The sequence below is a fragment of the Zingiber officinale genome, chromosome 10B (assembly GCF_018446385.1).
Source record: "Zingiber officinale cultivar Zhangliang chromosome 10B, Zo_v1.1, whole genome shotgun sequence".
Taxonomy (NCBI): Eukaryota; Viridiplantae; Streptophyta; class Magnoliopsida; order Zingiberales; family Zingiberaceae; genus Zingiber; species Zingiber officinale.
Genome location: NC_056005.1, coordinates 90,319,298 through 90,339,065, shown reverse-complemented (window position 1 = coordinate 90,339,065; position 19,768 = coordinate 90,319,298). Strand labels below are relative to the sequence as shown.

At 49.1% G+C, this 19,768-nt stretch overlaps 1 protein-coding gene across 1 annotated transcript; it reads left to right on the top strand.

The window, feature by feature from the left end:
* The first annotated feature begins 17,722 nt into the window (after positions 1 to 17,722).
* Positions 17,723 to 18,947, top strand: LOC122029644 (probable E3 ubiquitin-protein ligase XERICO). The gene is made up of 2 exons (XM_042588716.1): positions 17,723 to 17,866; positions 18,241 to 18,947. The coding sequence occupies exon 2, from the start codon at positions 18,336 to 18,338 to the stop codon at positions 18,795 to 18,797; it is 462 nt and encodes a 153-aa protein (XP_042444650.1). The 5' UTR covers positions 17,723 to 17,866; positions 18,241 to 18,335; the 3' UTR covers positions 18,798 to 18,947.
* The last annotated feature ends 821 nt before the right edge of the window (positions 18,948 to 19,768 follow it).

Here is a 19,768-nt window from a genome sequence, read left to right as displayed (position 1 = left end):
TAGGCCGAGCGGGCAGTGCAGCAAGCAACATCAACTTCGGGGGGCCGAGCGCCACCCGAAGACTGGCAGGAGCAGCTCTCAATATGGGGGCAAAACAAGGGGCCAGCCGACACTCATATGGGGGTGCCGCCCGCCCTAATACCTTTTCATCGAGCTCTGTTCTAGACGCCCTCGGAGGTGGCGCAAGCCAATCAAGACAAGGGATCCTCATCGGACGAGGCACCCATCCGGGACGTCAGAAAAGGAAAGGCGCCCCGATCGGACGCATCGCCCGAGCGGACCAACCGACAGTTCTCAGATGTCATTCTTCGCGATCCACTGCCGAGGCATTATGTGCCCCCTGCGATCGGGGAGTACAACGGGACAACGGACCCAGATGACCACCTGGGTAAATTCGACAGTGCCGCCACTCTACATCAGTACACAGATGGTGTGAAATGCCGAGTGTTCCTCACAACACTTTCGGGATCAGCGCATCGGTGGTTTCGAAGACTGCCGGACGGCTCCATCATAAGTTTCAAGGAATTCCGAACGGCGTTCCTCCATCATTTTGCTAGCAGTAGGCGCCACCAGAAGACAAGCGTCAGCTTGTTTGCCATCAAGCAAGGCGCGAGGGAGCCGCTCCGAGCGTACATTCAGCGCTTCAACCAGGTGGCCATGGACATTCCAACGGTCACATCGGAAACAATGGTGAACGCGTTCACGCAAGGACTCGTGGACGGTGACTTCTTCCGCTCGCTCATCTGGAAGCCGCCTTGGGACTATGACCACATGCTGCATAAAGCCAATGAATACATCAATGTGGAGGAAGCCCAGGCAGCAAGAAGAAAAGAAGCCCAGGGCGACCAGCCAGCTCTCGGCGAGCGGAAGCCGCCCATCAGTCACCAGCCACCCAGAGGACCGCGAGCCGAAGCCGCCCGTCCTCACCCACACGCTCGGCCGAACGTCGTCCAGCAAGTCGCGGCTGATCGGCCCAAGCCCAAGGGGAAGGTATGGACCCCAATGTTTTGTTCACTCCATCAGTCGGCCACTCACAACACCCGAGACTGTCGGAGCCTACTCCCCATCGCTCATCCCGCACCGAGGAGTTACCGCCGCCGATCGCCTTCACCAGATCGGCAACATCGACAACGGAGCCCCGTGCAAAGGACAGAAAGGCGATCCCCCGAGCGACATCACCGTCAGCAGCATGGAGCCCACCACCGAGCGTCAAATGAACGACCTCGACCTTCCGCTCGGGAGGAGGAAAATAGGGGCAACGCATCTCGGGGAGAGATCAACATCATCGCCGGGGGCCCGACCGGCGGAGATTCCAACAGAGCCAGAAAGGCACACGCAAGGCAGTTGACGATCCATGCGGTCGGCTGCAGCGAGGAAAGGGCGAGCGGACCTGAGATTAGCTTCGGGCCCAGGGACCTCCAAGGAGTTGAAGTCCCTCACGATGACACCCTGATCATTCGAGCGGTAATAGCCAATTATACTATTCACCGCATTTTCATTGACACAGGCAGCTCGGTCAACATAATATTCAAGAAGGCCTTCGACCAACTGTAAATTGATCGAGCCGAACTACTGCCAATGACGACCCCCCTCTACGGATTCACGGGGAACGAAGTCTTGCTGGTCGGCCAAGTCCGACTAGCTATATCGTTGGGCGAGGAGCCACTCAGAAGGACAAGGACCACCACTTTCATCGTGGTTGATGCTCCCTTTGCCTACAACGTCATCTTGGGGCGACCGACTCTCAACGAGTTCCGGACGGTCGTCTCAACCTTCTGCCAGAAGATCAAATTCCCGGTGGAAGATCAAGTAGGGGAGGTGCGAGGAGACCAGCTCGCCGCTTGGAGATGCTACGTGGAGATGGTCCGAGCCAAAGCCAAGTCAGCTCGGAAAGTGCCGCGGGTCGAGGTACATGCTATTACTGAAAAGCCACCTTCTTTAATTTATGAAAAAAAAGAGGAGGTGCAGATTGACCCTTCCCGACCGGAGGCCACCACCTTCATAGCATCTGATCTGGAGGAGAAGCAGAAGGAGAGGTTGATCAAATGCTTGCCGCGAAACTGCGACGTCTTCGCCTGGTCAACCCATGAGTTGCCCGGGGTCTCGCCTGTTAGGACCGATGATCTCGGCTAGAGAGGGGGGTGTGAATAGCCGCCCCAAATCTTTCGCGTTTTTTCCTACAATTAGGGTTAGCGCAGCAGAAATGAAACGTAGAAACAAAAAGGAAGAAAACAAACCTCAAACTCGATGGATGTAACGAGGTTCGGAGGTGATACTCCTAATCCTCGGCGTGTCCGTAAGGTGGACGAGCCCTATCAATTCGTCGGTGGATGAGTCCCCGGAGAACCGGCTAATAAGTACTCCTTGTGGGTGGAGAAACCTCGCCACAATAACTTGCAACAGCAATATGGAAATACAAAGAAGAGCAAGAACAAAATACACAATGAATGTACAAATACTCGCTTGCCTTCTCGTCGACTGAAGTCCCGGATGAAGCACCAACTTCACGGACGAATGCCAACAAGCAACTCAGTCGAAGAAGCTCACCCGAAGCTTCGGAGCTCAGCAAAGCTCAAGAGCACAGCAGTGAAGAAGCAGAAGCTTCGGACCAGAAGAAGAGTGAGAGAGTTACCGCACTGTAGAAGCCCTCAGCCCTCTTATACCTGCATCCACCTGATCGGAGAAGCCAGAAGACAGAAGAACGTTGGCTCACAACGGATAGTTCTGGACCGATCAGGCTGAAGCCTGATCTGTCCAGGATACCTCTGGTCGGTCCTGGGGACCGATCAGAGCTTCCTCTGATCGGTCCAGGGACCGATCAGCATGCATTCCCTTCCTTTTTCTCCCGAACTTTTTGCCTTCTGATCGTTGTTTCCTGATCGGTCTGCAGACCGATCAGATAACACTTAGTAGGCTACTGTTTGGTTACTGATCGGTCACCAGACCGATCCAGATACCCAGTGTATCACTGGATCGATCCACTGATCGATCCAGAGCTTGGTTTTTGCCCAAACCAAGTCCCAAACCTTCCAAACCAACATCCGGTCAACCTTGACCTATTGGTACATCATGCTTAGCATCCGGTCACTCCCTTGACTTGCTAAGACTCCCCACCAAGTGTCCGGTCAATTCCTTTGACCCACTTGGACTTTTCTCTTCGTGCCAAGTATCCGGTCACTCCCTTGACCTACTTGACCTTCACAATACCAGATGTCTGATCACCCTTGATCCATCTGGATTTTCCCTTGCCCGGCTTCACTCACCAGGACTTTCACCTAGCTTCACTCACTAGGGTTTTCACCTGGCTTCACTCACCAGGTTTTCCAATCTGCCCGGCTTCACTCACCAGGACTTTCCAACTGCCTGGTTTCACTCACCAGGACTTTCCGAACTGCCTGGTTTCACTCACCAGGACTTTCCGAACTTCCTGGCTTCACTTATCAGGACTTTTCCAACTGCCTGGCTTCACTCACCAGGACTTTCCCTTTCACCTAGCTTCACTCACTAGGATTTTCATCCTGCCTAACATCCCAGTTAGGACTTCCCAGTCAAGTATCCGGTCAACCTTGACCTACTTGACTCTTCTTCATTCAACCTGATCAGACCTTGATCAGTATCTCTCCGTATGGACAACTGCACATGCATTGTCCATGTCTACATATATTTCTGTATTGTCAAACATCGAAACCATGACCAAGGTTTACGCTTGGTCAACTAGGTCAACCTTGACCTACTGGAAATTGCACCAACAATCTCCCCCTTTTTGATGTTTGACGATACCTTTAAGTTAGACTAATCCAATAGCCTCAACTTTCCTCATGCCACTAGGTAATGAAACATAAGTTACAACCTTACATTCTCCTTCTAAGAAGGCAACCTCCTTCTTAGATAATGAAGGCCTAACTTAAACCCTTCATTCTCCCCCTATTGGCACACATCAACAAACTCTCCCCCTGAAGAGTAAGTTATCGTTGTTCACAACTCACTCATCGTGATCAACAAACTCTCCCACTAACTCCAATGTTCTTCCTTGAACATTCTCTAGGCATTCTTCCCCTTTTTGACACACATCAAAAGGAGTGAATCAAGGTCAAGAGTTTCTTCCTAATGAAAGTCTCATACCTTTCATTGAAACCCTTAATTTCCCCCTTGATACTAAATTCAACAATCAACTTAGTGATAATCCCATATCACTCATCCTCAAAAATTTCGACGAGTAAAAACTCCCCCTAAAAGTCAACTCCTCCTTGACTAATAGGTAAAACTCCCCCTAAAGGTCAACTCCCCCTTGACCATTGCACCAACAATGTCTAGGAGAGTTTCAAACATTTAGAAATCCAAAACACCCACTCCCAGCTGAAATTTCAGACAAAACAGTCGAAAATCAGCAAGTTGGCACGCGCTGATCGGTCACCAGACCGATCAGCCTTCACTGGATCGGTCACCAGACCGATCCACACTCTCCTGGATCGGTCCTAGTGACCGATCCACACTTTCCTGGACCGATCAGAATCCTCTCTGATCGGTCCACAAGTCTGATATCAGAATTTCTGATTTTCCTCCCGAAATTCAGAAACTCCTAGAAAATTACAGAAAATTCTAAAAATTGTGAAATTTTGAGGATACATTCCTCATAACATATACTATCAAGGAAAAATAGTTTTCTATGAAAATAACTTCCCTTTTCAAATCTTGATACAAAGTTCAAAAGTCTTTGAAATAGCTCAAAGTTAACTCATCTTTGTATCAACTTGTTCAATGATGAATGCTATCACTAGAAAAGTTTCATCAAGGTTTTTCAAATCAATTTTAAAATGATTTTAAACCCTTTAATTTGGGACCACAATCTTAGGGCTAAATGTACATGACTTGTACACAAGCTTTCCCTATGATCCCCCATTTAGAATTAGGTTCATCTAGGTACAAGAACCATGCACCTTGATCCTAACTCATCATCCTAATATCTCACACACATCTAAGGTGTATCAAACACATTCAAGTCAATTTTGATGTGAGATATGGGTTTAGGTCATCTTAGGCTAAGTTCTCATGCATTTTCTAAACAACAATTTGATCTTCATATCAAATTGTGTTGTTTATCCTTAAGTCAATTTAATTGATCCTAAATGCAAGAGAAGAGATGATGACATGGCATATAAAGATATCATAAATGAAACATGTGTCAATGTCATGATATCATGTCATAAAGTATGAAACTTAAATAAGGCATGACCTTTAACTAACCTAAGCATCATCATGACATTTCAAATGATAGTAAATTAGATATGATGTCATGACATGGCATATGACAAACAATATATGGCAAATAACATGTAAAGGTATAGAAGATACCTAATTCTAGCCTTAATTACCATTTTTGATAGTTTTGATCATTTTGTCATAAAATCCATATTCCTAAGTGTATTAGACCTAAAATCATATACTAAGGATTTTTAGATCACTATGTGCCAATTAGATTGACCCTAGAAGACTCTTCAATTGTGATTGACACATCCTAATTATCTTAGGAATAATTTTCACTTTCATTTTCAAGACTTGATTAGACCTTGAAAATTCCTAAGGTGCCACCTTTTGCCATGATTAGGTTAACTACCTATTCAAGTAAGGTTGGCACACCCTAAACCATCTAGTGTAATGGAATCATGCTCCTAGGAACCCAATACCTATTGGAGCTCATTGGGTTCACTAAGTATTTACTAGGGATGACTTCCCTAGCAACCCTCCTAATGACCCTCCTAGGCTTTAAAGCCTTGGTCATTTGGGACTCATTAAGATCAACTCTAGATGTGACTCCCCTTGTGACCTTGGTGATGGTCTTCCTAGTCCTAGGTTTTGTTCCATAATCGAATGGAACATCATGGTAAGTGGGCTTGACCACTTGGGACTTAGGTTTGTGACCCAAACCTTTCTTGTCCTTGGACTTGGGTTTTTGACCCCTAGACTCTAGAGTCAAATCCTCAAGAGCCTTTTCTAGAGAGTCAAGTCTTGACCTCAAGACTTGATTTTCTTTCTCTAATACCTCAAGCTTTAATTTATCATTTTTCTTTGAGGTACTCCTAGGCATATGTCTAGTAGTTTTGGGATTCCTATCTAGGTTTCCCTTAACCTTAGATGAGTTGATCCTAGGGTTGGCTTTCCTAGTGTTATCCTTATCTAGGCTCACATGTTTGGCGCCTAAGCATGTGTATCGATTTCTAATGTTATCATGCTTACTATTATTAACAATAGCAATAAGGCTACTAGCATGTGTCTTATTATTATTGCAATAATGTGCCTTAGAGATTACCTTAGGGTTTGCCTTAGCTCCCCCTATCGATGTGCTCGTCTTCTTGTCCTTGTGAGGTTGCCTCCCCCTCGGACATTGGCTCCGATAATGTCCCCTTCGCTTGCATTGGAAGCACACCACGTGCTCCTTGCTCCTGCGTGTTGGGACTCCGGCTTCCTTGACTTTTGGCGTCGGTGGAGTCTTTCTAACCCTCTTTGGACATTTACTCTTGTAATGCCCAAATTCCCTACACTCAAAGCACATTATGTGTAATTTGCTAGAAACTAAATGGCTTGAGTTACCTAGAGTTGAGGATGGATGAACGCTCTCTCCTTCATCCCTTCCGGAGGTAGACGCTTCTTTTTCTTGCTCCGAACTTGAAGAAGAACTCTCCTCTTCTTCTTCTTTAGATGTTGAGTGGCCCTCAACTTCTAAATCCATTCCTCCATGAAGTGAGCTACTTGGCTCACTTGACTCCTCTTCATGACTTGAAGTGGAGTTCTCCTCATGGAACTTTGCCAAGTTGTTCCACAATTCCTTGGCATCGTTATATCCACCTATCCTACACAAAACATCATTAGGTAAAGAAAATTCAAAAATTTTCAATACCTCATCATTGACTAGGGATTGGTGGACTTGTTCCTTGGTCCACTCCTTCTTCTCTAGGGGTTCTCCTTTCTTGTCCATCGGAGGCTTGAAACCTAATTGAACACAACTCCAATTTTCAAGGTTAGTCATAAGAAAGTACTTCATTCTTACCTTCCAAAACGCGAAGTCGTCGCGATCGTAGAAGGGTGGAATTGTGACGTCTTCTCCAAATAACTCCATTCTCTAGCTCGTGCTCCCCCGGGTGTTGATCCAACGAAGAGCGACCTCGCTCTGATACCACTTGTTAGGACCGATGATCTCGGCTAGAGAGGGGGGTGTGAATAGCCGCCCCAAATCTTTCGCGTTTCTTCCTATGATTAGGGTTAGCGCAGCGGAAATGAAACGTAGAAACGAAAAGGAAGAAAACAAACCTCAAACTCGATGGATGTAACGAGGTTCGGAGGTGATACTCTTACTCCTCGGCGTGTCCGTAAGGTGGACGAGCCCTATCAATCCGTCGGTGGATGAGTCCCCGGAGAACCGGCTAATAAGTACTCCTTGTGGGTGGAGAAACCTCGCCACAATAACTTGCAACAGCAATATGGAAATACAAAGAAGAGCAAGAACAAAATACACAATGAATGTACAAATACTCACTTGCCTTCTCGTCGACTGAAGTCCCGGATGAAGCACCAACTTCACGGACGAATGCCAACAAGCAACTCAGTCGAAGAAGCTCACCCGAAGCTTCGGAGCTCAGCAAAGCTCAAGAGCACAGCAGTGAAGAAGCAGAAGCTTCGGACCAGAAGAAGAGTGAGAGAGTTACCGCACTGTAGAAGCCCTCAGCCCTCTTATACCTGCATCCACCTGCGAAGAAGAAGCCAGAAGACAGAAGACCGTTGGCTCACAACGGATAGTTCTGGACCGATCAGGCTGAAGCCTGATCGGTCCAGGATACCTCTGATCGGTCCTGGGGACCGATCAGAGCTTCCTCTGATCGGTCCAGGGACCGATCAGCATGCATTCCCTTCCTTTTCTCCCGAACTTTTTGCCTTCTGATCGTTGTTTCTCGATCGGTCCGCACCGATCGATAACACTTAGAGGCTACCGCTTGTTTGTTATCGGTCACCGATCGATCCGTATACCCAAAGGTATCATCGATCGATCCGAGCTTGGTTTTGCCCAAACCAAGTCCCAAACCTTCCAAACCAACATCCGTCAACCTTGACCTATTGGTACATCATGCTTAGCATCCGGCCACCCTTGACCGCTAAGACTCCCCACCAAGTGTCCGTCAACCTTTGACCCACTTGGACTTTTCTCTTCGTGCCAAGTATCCGGTCACTCCCTTGACCTACTTGACCTTCACAATACCGATGTCCGATCACCCTTGATTCCGATCAGCCTTGATCCATCTGGATTTTCCCTTGCCCGGCTTCACTCACTAGGGTTTTCACCTGGCTTCACTCACCAGGTTTTCCAATCTGCCCGGCTTCACTCACCAGGACTTTCCAACTGCCTGGCTTCACTCACCAGGACTTTCCCACTGCCTGGCTTCACTCACAAGGACTTTCCGAACTATCTGGTTTCACTCACCAGGACTTTCCGAACTGTCTGGTTTCACTCACCAGGACTTTCCGAACTTCCTGGCTTCACTTATCAGGACTTTTCCAACTGCCTGGCTTCACTCACCAGGACTTTCCCTTTCACCTAGCTTCACTCACTAGGATTTTCATTCTGCCTAACATCCCAGTTAGGACTTCCCAGTCAAGTATCCGGTCAACCTTGACCTACTTGACTCTTCTTCATTCAACCTGATCAGACCTTGATCAGTATCTCTCCGTATGGACAACTGCACCTGCATTGCCCATGTCTACATGTATTTCTGTATTGTCAAACATCGAAACCATGACCAAGGTTTACGCTTGGTCAACTAGGTCAACCTTGACCTACTGGAAATTGCACCAACATCGCCAAGCGTAGCGCAACATAAACTTCATGTCCGGTCGGATGCTCGTCTGGTGAAGCAAAGGAAGAGGGACTTCAGCGCGGAGCAAAATGTAATCATCCGGGCAGAGGTAGAGAAGCTTCTGGAGGCCGGCCACATAAGGGAAGTACAATTCCCCAGTTGGCTTGCAAATGTGGTCCTGGTTTCCAAGCCGGGCAACAAGTGGAGAGTCTGCATCGACTTCCGGGACTTGAACAAGGCGTGCCCGAAGGACTTCTACCCCCTTCCCCGGATCGATCAGCTGGTGGACTCCACGGCCGGATGCGAGCTGATATGCATGCTGGATGCATACCAAGGCTACCATCAAGTGTCGCTCGCCCGAGAAGACCAAGAGAAGGTCAGCTTCATCACGGCGGACGACACCTACTGCTACAATGTAATGTCGTTCGGGCTGAAGAACGCGGGAGCCACCTACCAGCGTCTGATGAACAAGGTCTTCAGGGAGCAGATCGAACGCAACCTGGAAGTGTACGTGGACGACATACTTATCAAGTCCTTCCGGGCGGCCGATCTCTACGCGGACATGGAGGAGACCTTCCAAACGTTGAGAAGGTATGGCGTCAAACTTAACCCTCAGAAGTGCCTGTTCGGGGCAAAAGGCGGGCGCTTCCTGGGCTACATTGTGACCAAGCGGGGTATAGAGGCGAACCCCAGCAAGATAAAGACATTGCAGGACATGCCGCCTCCCAGAAATCTCCGAGAAGTACAACGTCTCACCGGTCCAATAACGGCACTGTCAAGGTTCATTTCTAAGACCGCCGACCGGAGCTTGCCATTTTTCAAGATTCTCCGTAAAGCCACCAAATTCCAATGGGACGAGGAGTGCGATCAAGCATTCGAGGAATTGAAGACTTATCTGAATTCCTTACCCGTGTTGGCGAAACCAGCCGAAGGTGAGCCGCTCCGCATATATTTATCTTCAACTAAGCATGCTGTGGGCTCAGCATTAGTAAGGCCGAGCGGTGAGGAACAACCAGTGTACTTTTTAAGCCATATCTTAAAAGATGCCGAGTCTCGCTACACCGGTCTTGAGAAGTTGGCTTTCGCCTTGGTACTCGCCGCTCGGAGGTTGAGCCCTTACTTTTTGGCGCACACCATTATTGTGATGACAAATAACCCGCTCGCAAGGGTACTCCTGAACCCTGAAGCTTCCGGATGGCTCATCAAGTGGACAACGGAACTTAGCAAATTCGACATCCAATACCAACCCCGCTCGGCGATCAAAGTGCAGTCCTTGGCAGATTTCGTGACCGAAGTACAAAAGCCCGAGCCCGAAGCTACATGGAAAATATATGTGGACGGATCGTCCACTCGACTCGAAAGCGGAATTGGGATCAGGCTATTGTCGCCTCAGGGAGAGCAGATGCATTTATTCATCCAGCTAGATTATCGGGCAACCAATAATGAGGCGAAATACGAAGCCCTCACAGCCGGATTACAAGCCGCACGGCATGTTGGGGCCAGTCGGGTCGTGATCCACTCGGATTCCCAACTTGCCACTCAGCAACTCATGGGCGCTTTTGAGATAAATAATGCAAGACTCAGATTGTACGCAGAGGCCTTTGAGAAACTCAAGACCGGCTTCATCGAGGTAGTGGTCCAGAAGATACCCCGAGCGGAGAACCAGGCGGCAAACGAATTAGCCAAGCTCTCAAGCTCGATATCGCCGGTCATCATCCAGCAACCAATCGAGCAAGTATCCTTGGTAGCACACATAGACCGGATGGAAGGCCTCACGTTCCCGAGTGACTGGAGAACGACCATCATGGAGTTTCTGCGTTCAGGGGCCACGCCCTTCGATCGGGACGAAGCTCAGCTACTAAGGAGGAGTGTCGACCGGTTCACTCTCGTCGGAGATCAACTTTACAAAAAAGTTTTCTCCCGACCATTGCTAAAATGCGTCAGCTCAGAAGACGCAGAGTACATTCTCCAGGAGGTACACCAAGGATCTTGCGGAGGTCATCCGGGCGGCCGATCATTGGCTAGGAAGATCCTTCTGGCCGGATACTTCTGGCCAACGCTACATGAGGATGCCGCTCGGACCGTCGCAACGTGTCTCTCCTATCAGAAGTACCATAATTTCTCACATAAGCCGACAGAGGAAATGAAAGCGTCCACCGTGTCTTGCCCGTTCGACCAGTGGGGCATGGACATCGTAGGACCCTTCCCTATGGCGACCGGACAAAGGAAGTTTCTATTGGTGGCAGTAGATTACTTCTCCAAGTGGGTGGAGGCTGAGCCATTGGCCAAGATAACCGAGCACATGGTCAAAAAATTCATCTGGCAAAACATCATCTGTCGGTTCGGCATTCCGCGTCGGCTCGTGTTGGACAACGGGTGACAGTTCGTCGGAAATCAGCTCGAGGAATGGTGCAAGGGATATGGCATTGAGCAGCACTTCACGTCGGTGGCGTATCTCCAAAGCAATGGTCAAGCCGAAGTAGCCAACAGGGAGATACTCCGAATTCTTCGGGTTCGGCTCGATCACATGGGGGGAAGCTGGGTGGACGAACTGTCGGGAGTCTTATAGGCCCTCGGCACGACCCCCAAGGAGGGAAAGGGAGTGACACCGTTCCACCTGGTGTATGGGGGCGAGGCGGTCATCCCAGTCGAAGTCGGCGTAGAGTTCGTCCGGATCCAGAACTACGACAAGGCAAATTCCGAGGAGCGAGCCAAAGCATCCATCCGGCTGATGACATACAGGCAGAGAATGAAGCAGAACTACAACCGCCGCGTGATTCCTCGAGCATTCCAGGTGGGCGACTTGGTCTGGAAGAAAGTGAAGCCGGTCGGGGATGTAGGCAAATTGGAGGCTCCCTGGGCAGGACCGTTCAAAGTCATCGAGAAGCTCCGATCGGGAGCTTGCTTACTACTTGGAAGATGAGGATGGACGAAAGATAGAAAGGTCGTGGAGCGCAAACCACCTCCAACCCTATCGGGTTGGATGAAAGGTGCGCTGATATAATATATTTTGAATATTCTGTTCGGATGTATTATTTGGTTGCAAGAATGAAAGCTATAAGAACAAAGCAAAGACATGATTTTGGCGCACCAAGCGGGTAGCAGCATGATGCCGTGGCGAAGACCCCGTGCCGTTCGGCCAGGAGTATATTATCCGAGCCCAATGCTCGATGGCGAAGACCCCGTGCCGTTCGGCCGGAAGTATATTATCCGAGTCAAATGCTCGATGGCGAAGACCCCGTGCCGTTCGGCCGGGAGTATATTATCCGAGTCAAATGCTCGATACGAAGTCCCCGCGTCGTTCACCCGGGTGTATATTATCCGAGTTACGAGCTTATTATTAAAGATCGTCGAGCGGCGACGTTAAACTCTAGAGTCGGACCGACGACTATAAACCCCCCGGCTTGAAGACTATCGAGCGGTGATGTTAAACTCTAGAGTCAGACCGACAACTATAAACCCCCAGCTTGAAGACCGTCGAGCGGTGACGTTAAACTCTAGAGTCGGACCGGCGACTATAAACCCCACGGCTTGAAGACCGCCGAGCGGCGATGTTAAACTCTAGAGTCGGACCGACGACTATAAACCCCCCGGCTTGAAGACCGTCGAGCGGCGACGTTAAACTCTAGAGTCGGACCGACGACTATAAACCCCTCGGCTTGAAGACCGTCGAGCTCCGACGTTAAACCCTAGAGTCGGACCGGCGACTATAAACCCCCCGGCTTTAAGACCGTCAAGCGGCGACGTTAAACTCTAGAGTCGGATCGGTGACTATAAACCCCCTGGCTTGAAGACCGTCGAGCTCCGATGTTAAACCCTAGAGTCGAACCGGCGACTATAAACCCTCCGGCTTGAATACCGTCGAGCGGCGACGTTAAACCCTAGAGTCGGACCGGCGACTATAAACCCCTCGAATTGAAAATCGTCAAGCGACGACGTTAAACTCTAGAGTCGGACCGGCGACTATACTTGAAGACCGTCGAGTGGCGACGTTAAACTCTAGAGTCGAACCAGCGACTATAAACCCCCCGGCTTGAAGACCGTCGAGCGGCGACGTTAAACTCTAGAGTCGGACCGGCGACTATAAACCCCCCGGCTTGAAGATCGTTGAGCGGCGACGTTAAACTCTAGAGTCGAACCGGCGACTATAAACCCCCCCGGCCGGAAGACTGTCTGGCATAGACGCGACAAGTCATGCGGGCCCCGGCTCAAACACTAGCAATCGACAAGCCTTGTCCATAGTGACAAAAAAGTGATAACGTACTTCCGTCTGAATACATCGGCGAGAAGGTACTGAAGAGGTCGGCAGGTGAACCGAGCGGACGAGCGGCCGAGTTACAAAGGTACTTTCGCGACCATCTAACGAGAATTCCGTTATAAGTGGGGTGTCCAGCCGAGCGGCCTAGTTGTAAAGAATACTTCGTTAAAAATTTCTTAGGAAGGCCGGGCAAGACGAGAAACGATTAACAAAAAGAAAGAGGGAGGAGACGTGAACGATTATAGTTCGCGGTCTGATCGGAGGACACAAGTATTGACAGAGTAAGTTAATAACAAGACGGGATATATCCATTAAAAGTCCGGCCCTTAGAGCCGCTCGGAAGAGTTACAAAAAACACCGCAAGAAAATCATAAATGCTCCTCACTCTAGGGGCTCGAAGATGGGCTCCGGAACGGTTTCCAGCAGGCCGGCCATGTCTCCAGGGGCTCGAAGATGGGCTCCGGAACGGTTTCCAGCAGGCCGGCCATGTCTGGGGGGGGGGGGGATGGAGGTATCCTCTGGGAGATGGCCCTTGGCCTTCAAGTAAGTAGTGGTCGCCCGGATAGCCTCTTCGAAGGACAGAACTAACCGATCGCTAAATTTTTTACCAAATTCGTCCGATCGAAGGTAGTTCTGTCTCATCACCTTGAAGCGGTTAGCTTCTCCGTCCTGGTATTCCTTGAGCGCCGCTCGGGAGGAGTCAAGAGCTCCTTGGAGCTCTTCCTTATCTGCCTGCAGTTTAGCTTCAAGGGCAGCGCGACTCTCTTTCTCAGTAGATAGCAGGCCGGTCAATTCTGTAACGCGTTGATCCAGCGCTCAGACTTGCACCTTCATCGCATCCAGATCAGCAACGATCCTATTTTTTCTGTTGGTGGCCACAGTGATCTGGTGGTCGTGGGACTTGACTTGGACTTCGAACCCAGCTACCCTGGTTTCTAGGCCAGAAGACTTGTGCCGTTCGGCCTCTAGCAGTTTTTCTGTTTGGGTCAGCTCGGACTTCAGCGTAGCATACGTGGGCCCTTCAGCCGGCGCCCCTCCAGAAATTTGGAGCTTCTTCAACTCCTCCTCCAGTTCGGCTAGACGATTGCTGACTGCGATGTTCTCCACCCATTGCTGCATTCGGATGGGATCATGTCAGGAACTTGGTAAAGTCATCATAATAGCATGTTAAGAAATGTACCCCGGTGGCTTGCTGCATATGGCTGTCGGCTAGCTGACCGGGAGTCATCAGGGCGACCCGACCCCTCGCATCTTCCCACGTCTTGGCGAGCGGCCCTCGAATAGTAACTTGATGCTCGGGAGCACTGGGCTGATCCGTCGCCAAAAGGAACTCCTCGGTGGGAAGACGGAGGACGAATTGGATCACTCGACGACCACTCGGATCCGATTGGGAAGAAACAGCTCGGTTGGACGATTCGCCTATCGGTGCAGAAATAATGTCCGAGCGCTTGAGCCGAAGTCGGACCCGGGGCACAGAACTGACGGGTGGTGCTCCAGTCGAAGCTGCTGGCTGGTCGAGCTGGGAGGGAGTCCGATCAGAAGAAATGGCCTCATGCGCGACGGGTAGCGGGTCGGTCGTCTCTAAGGGGGTGTCGATTGGCCCAATCACCGGCTCAGCATGCACAATGGTCGTCCGGCGACGCTTGCGTACTATCAGTGGGGAATCGCCCGCCGACCGCTCCGCGTCCTCAGATGTAGGCTGCTGATCGACTGAAGAAATAGCATCCCCTGCCGCTCCAGTTGCGGCGACCTGATCGGCAGACTCTCGGGCCTCAGTTGGAGTGCCTTCGCTTTCACCTTCATGCAAGCCGACCGGCGCGATGCCTAAATCGGCCATCTCCTTGGCTACCACCGCTTCCATTTCGGTGGCTTTCAACTTCAGCCGTTCGGCAACCTTGGCGCGCCACATGATGTCAGCTGCATAATAGAAGAATAAATCAGTTAGACCAAAAGGAAAAAGGACAAGGAAAGTGCTTACCCATGCTGCTCGGGAGCTTCGTTCGGATCGGGCTCAAGCCAAATATATACAACACCCCTTCGTGGAGTAGCTTGTTGATGTTGAACCTCTGACCGGCTAATAGATTAGCCGCGTGAAGATAATCCGGCTGGCTCTTGTATTTACCGAGATTAGGCTGGCTCGGCACGGTGGTCTGCCACTGGGTGCGAAAGGATGGCAGTTCGGGAAAGCGAAGGTAAAAATAATTTTCCTTCCAGTGCTTGTTCGAGGTCGGCATCTTATCAAAGAAGACGAGGCCGATCCGCGACTGGAAAAGAAAAGTACCCCACTCGGACTGTTTTGGGTAGTAAAAGTAATGGAAAATTCTGGGGACTAAGGGAATGCCGTGCAGCTTGAAGAGGATTACTACGTCGCACAGCAACCTAAAAGAATTAGGGACAAGTTGGCCGAGCGGGATGCGGAAATAATTACAAACTTCCCGGATAAAAGAGTGTAGAGGGAAGCGCAGACCGGCCACAAATTGGTCACGGAAGAAGCAAACAGTGCCGCTCGGCGGATTAGAGGGCCGATCGGAAGAGGTGGCTAAAACTAGTCTATGGTCAGAAGGCAGTTCAAATTCGCTGAGGAAGCGTCCCGCGTCAGTTTCGTCGAACCGGCTAACTATGGTCATGTACCATAGGCCAGGAGAAGGATCAGAAGGCTGTGAGGTGCTAGCCATCGCCGGAACAGTGGTGAGGAAGGAAGGATAGAGGAAAGGAAAATAAAAGGATTGAGGGAGGAGACTGGAACTACACTAAACGAATACAAAGACTACCAGAAGGGAGAAAACAGAAGAAAATAGGGATAGGAGAAAGCTTACTGGGAGCAAAGTGCAAAGGAGAAGGCCGATAATTTGTCGGAGCACCAAGGCAAGCGGACGCTGGGAAGATGGTCGCGAGAGGAATCGCCAAAAACGCAAAGGCAAGAGTGATAGAAGGAGGCTCAGTGCCGACGCTTCATAAACCCCGGTCTCGGTTCACCACAGCCGTCCGATCCAGGTCATCGAAAGAAGCGAGGACATCGGACCGTCGGATTTGAACCGACGTATGTCCCATCGAAGCTTACGCCCTGTCGTATGATGACGACGGACATGCCAAGTGGCGATCAACGATTGGACAACATTTAATGAGCGCCATTATCCGCGCGTGGACAGCTTAATGGGGATTAGCACGAATTCCGAGGAGAACCGACGACGCCGATCACCCCCGAGACAGTAGCGCGACAAGCAGCAAATGGAGATCAAAACTACAAGGCATAGCCATCAACTCGCCAATCGGCCGAGGGGCCTCTTAGAGCCGATCGGAAATACACTTTCGGGAGCAACGAAGTGAAGGTCGCCCGACTGAATTCATAGTCCAGTCAGTCGGACTTGCCGCCTCCTTCGACTAGACTTGAAGGGGAGGCATGTGATCCGATGATAAGGACGGGGGACCCTCGTCAACGGGGGGTCAACGACACGTGGAGGTCAAAGGTCAAGATAGTCAACCCGGAGACCGGCCGACCGACCGACCGGACGAGGCAGACCTACCGACAGGGTCACGCAAGCCGACCGGCCGTGAATCCTCCGAACCGAATGAAAGACAATCCGACTAGGAGTCAGGTTTCCGATGCTCTAAGGTAAAAAGGTTTCAAGGGTCGAGCGGGTTGTCCGTTCGGCCGGTGCACAAGGCAACACAGGCAGAAGCAGTCTCATCCGAGCATATGACCGATGCAGAAGTAATATGCCTGTCGAGCGGCCGATCCGCTCGGCCACAGAACAAACAAGGAACGCAAGAGGACAAAGGAGACAGGGGATAACATCATCCTCGAGACACCTGCCGCCGACAAACAGCAGAGTTGGCGGCCTAGCCGTACACAGAATCATACGGTGGAAGCTTCCACCGTCACATCCGAGATATGCTCGGACGATTGCGGAATGGCGCCAGAGGTATTTTTCTGACACAGACTTGTTAAGGTATGTTTGGAGAAGCGTGCACGCATCGGGAAACGTGCTCGCGCTTCCCCGCGATCCTATATAAAGACCCCAGATGTCGACGAAGGTAGACACACATCTCTACTGTAGCCTCGTTATTCTGCCTCTCTCGTTGCCTGACTTTAGCGTCGGAGGATCATCGTCGGAAAATCCCTCCCAGCTCAGCTTCCTTGTAGGTTTGTCGGAGGGCTATACCACCAGTCGGAAACAGCAAAGTGTGTCACGTCTCCAGCATCCGTCGACTCAGCGGACATAATCAATATCTATATAAAAGAAATATTTAAAAGCACCGTGATTTAATAAGATAATCTTCGAAGGAACGAATATTGTTCGATCTTACGAAACCGAGTCGGAGGAGTTCATGGACGTGTCAGCCCCATGAAGAAGATGACGCTAGCTCACTGCATGAAGCCACGCGTAGAACGCATGCAGTTGCAGCGGGCTCCATCTGCCACAGCCGGCTGATGGGAGACAGGTCCTGTGACTCTTCCAGCGCGACACGTGTCGCCCGAGGGAAATCTAGAAGCTACTATGCTTAAAAATATGATTAATTAGTTTAATTATGCAGTTAACAGCATTTGGACGAGAGTGTAAAAGTTGGGCTGATCCGAGGTGAGTTTAAGAATACGAAAAGTTCGCGAGGTCCGAATGCTCGGCAACTGACAAGAAAAAGGGAGAGCGGTAAGCGTACCGTCCTTTAACCTTCTCTAAATACCGTTCTCTGTTGGCTTGCCCTAACTTTGCCTCGAGTTGGAGTCTTCCGAACAGGAGGAGAACAGAGAAGCAAATCGCCGAGAGTGAGTGCTTCAGATCTGTTCTTTGTTGATGTTGATGATTCGATGATTTCCCCCCCAATCTGGCGTCGTCGATTCAATGCTTGGCTTCGAGAAGCTCGATCGTTGTTCATCTTTTTTGTTTCTGAAAAATTAATCTGGGTTTCTTTTCTGTGAAAATTTTGAAGTTGAATTCCGTTTTTCGGTTCTCTTGATCGCTTCGGAATAGTTCTTCACTAGTTTCTTAGAAATTGATACCATTCGTTCCGATCTTGCTGCAATTTTTGCGATCGATCGATCGATCTGTAACTTTTGTCAGTATGATCCAATCTTGGAGCTAAAAATCTCAGTTCCTTTGAAGTATCTGATTAAGACGGGTTTTTTCCCCCATTTTATAGTTGTCTCCGGTCATCGACTCCCGGCGCATCCAAAGCTTTGATCTGAAATCTCCAAGGGTGGAATCACGACCGTCCAATCTCCCAGTCCGACGGCCATGGGGCTCTCCAGCCTGCCGACCCCATCGGAGAGCGTGCTCACTCTCGTGCTCGTCAACACCGCGCTCACTATCTCCATCCTCCGCTCCCTCCTCCGCTCCCTCCTCCGCCTCCGTGGGCCGTCACCGCCGCTATCGGAGCACGCCGCCGGCGAGGATCGCGAGCCGCACAGCCTGACCGATCGGTTCCGCAGCCGCTGCAGGCCGATTCGATTCGGCTTGGCCCTGGGTCGGAGGCGGGCAGCGGAGAGGGCATCCGACTGCCGGGTCTGTCTCGCCTGCTTCGAACCTGACTCGATGGTGAACACGCTTCCTTGCGGCCACTTCTTCCACAAAGCCTGCCTGGAAACGTGGCTCGACTACCAGCACGCAACGTGCCCACTCTGCAGGACCTACGTCCTCCCCGCCGAGGAGGCTGCCGTTGGCGGCTCCAATTCCAGTTTATCGTGGCCGTGGTTCTAGGACACGGAGGAGAACCCCCATGGCTGGTGCGTTGGTGTGGTGATCATGGGTCTCGCTTTTGGGGACTTGTCGTCGTCGTAGACAGCAGATAGATAGCTGTGTACAATTTATTATTAATCGAATTTGTTTCCTCGAGTGTCTATTATCTAATTTCCCGTAAAAAGAAAAGAACTATAATATATTTTTTGAGCCTTCTAGAATTATAATATTTTTTTGGCAATTTTTTTATTAACTTTAAAAGACATTAATGAGTTTTAATATATAGATCGCTAATGGACTTGTGTCGAACATACACCCTTTCCATGTATATTTGATCGAAAAAAGATCGGTCTTATAAAATTTTTAGTATAAAATAAGTTGGACGAAGTTGATCGAATACAGGTTATTTGTGTATATTCGGTTAGATAAAGATTGGGCAGGTTTAAGAATACTTATACGACTATGTATATTCGGATGGATAAAGATGGACGGGTTTAAGGATATTTGGTCTTATATGATTCTTAAGGTGTGTTTGGTTCAAGTCATCATGTATAATTTTAGTTATATGATTATCAGGTAATCACATAACCAAGGTTATAGGGAATAAAACATAATTAAATATTGTTTGATTCAACTTAGGTAATACAATAAAAATTTATTTGTTTGAAGGTTTTAATGAATATCCTAGTTTAATATTTTACCGTATTATCCTCAGTTACAAAACCAACTATACATAATATTATTATTATTATTATTTATTTTTTTTTAATGTTTTTTTACTTTTCTTTTTCCTGTATATTTTTTTATTTTTTTATGTGTTTTTTTATTTTTTAATTTTTTATATTTTTATATTATTTATATTATTTATATTTATATATTTTTTTATTTTTTTATATTTTTTAAATTTTAAATTTTATTTATTTATTTTATTTTATTTTTAAATTTTTAATTTTTTTTAATTTTTTTAATTTTTTAAATTTTTAATTTTTTAT

What these genes read in the sequence shown, in the direction of transcription:
- LOC122029644 (XM_042588716.1), top strand. Translation starts at nt 18,336, where the DNA reads ATGGGGCTCTCCAGCCTGCCGACCCCATCGGAGAGCGTGCTCACTCTC.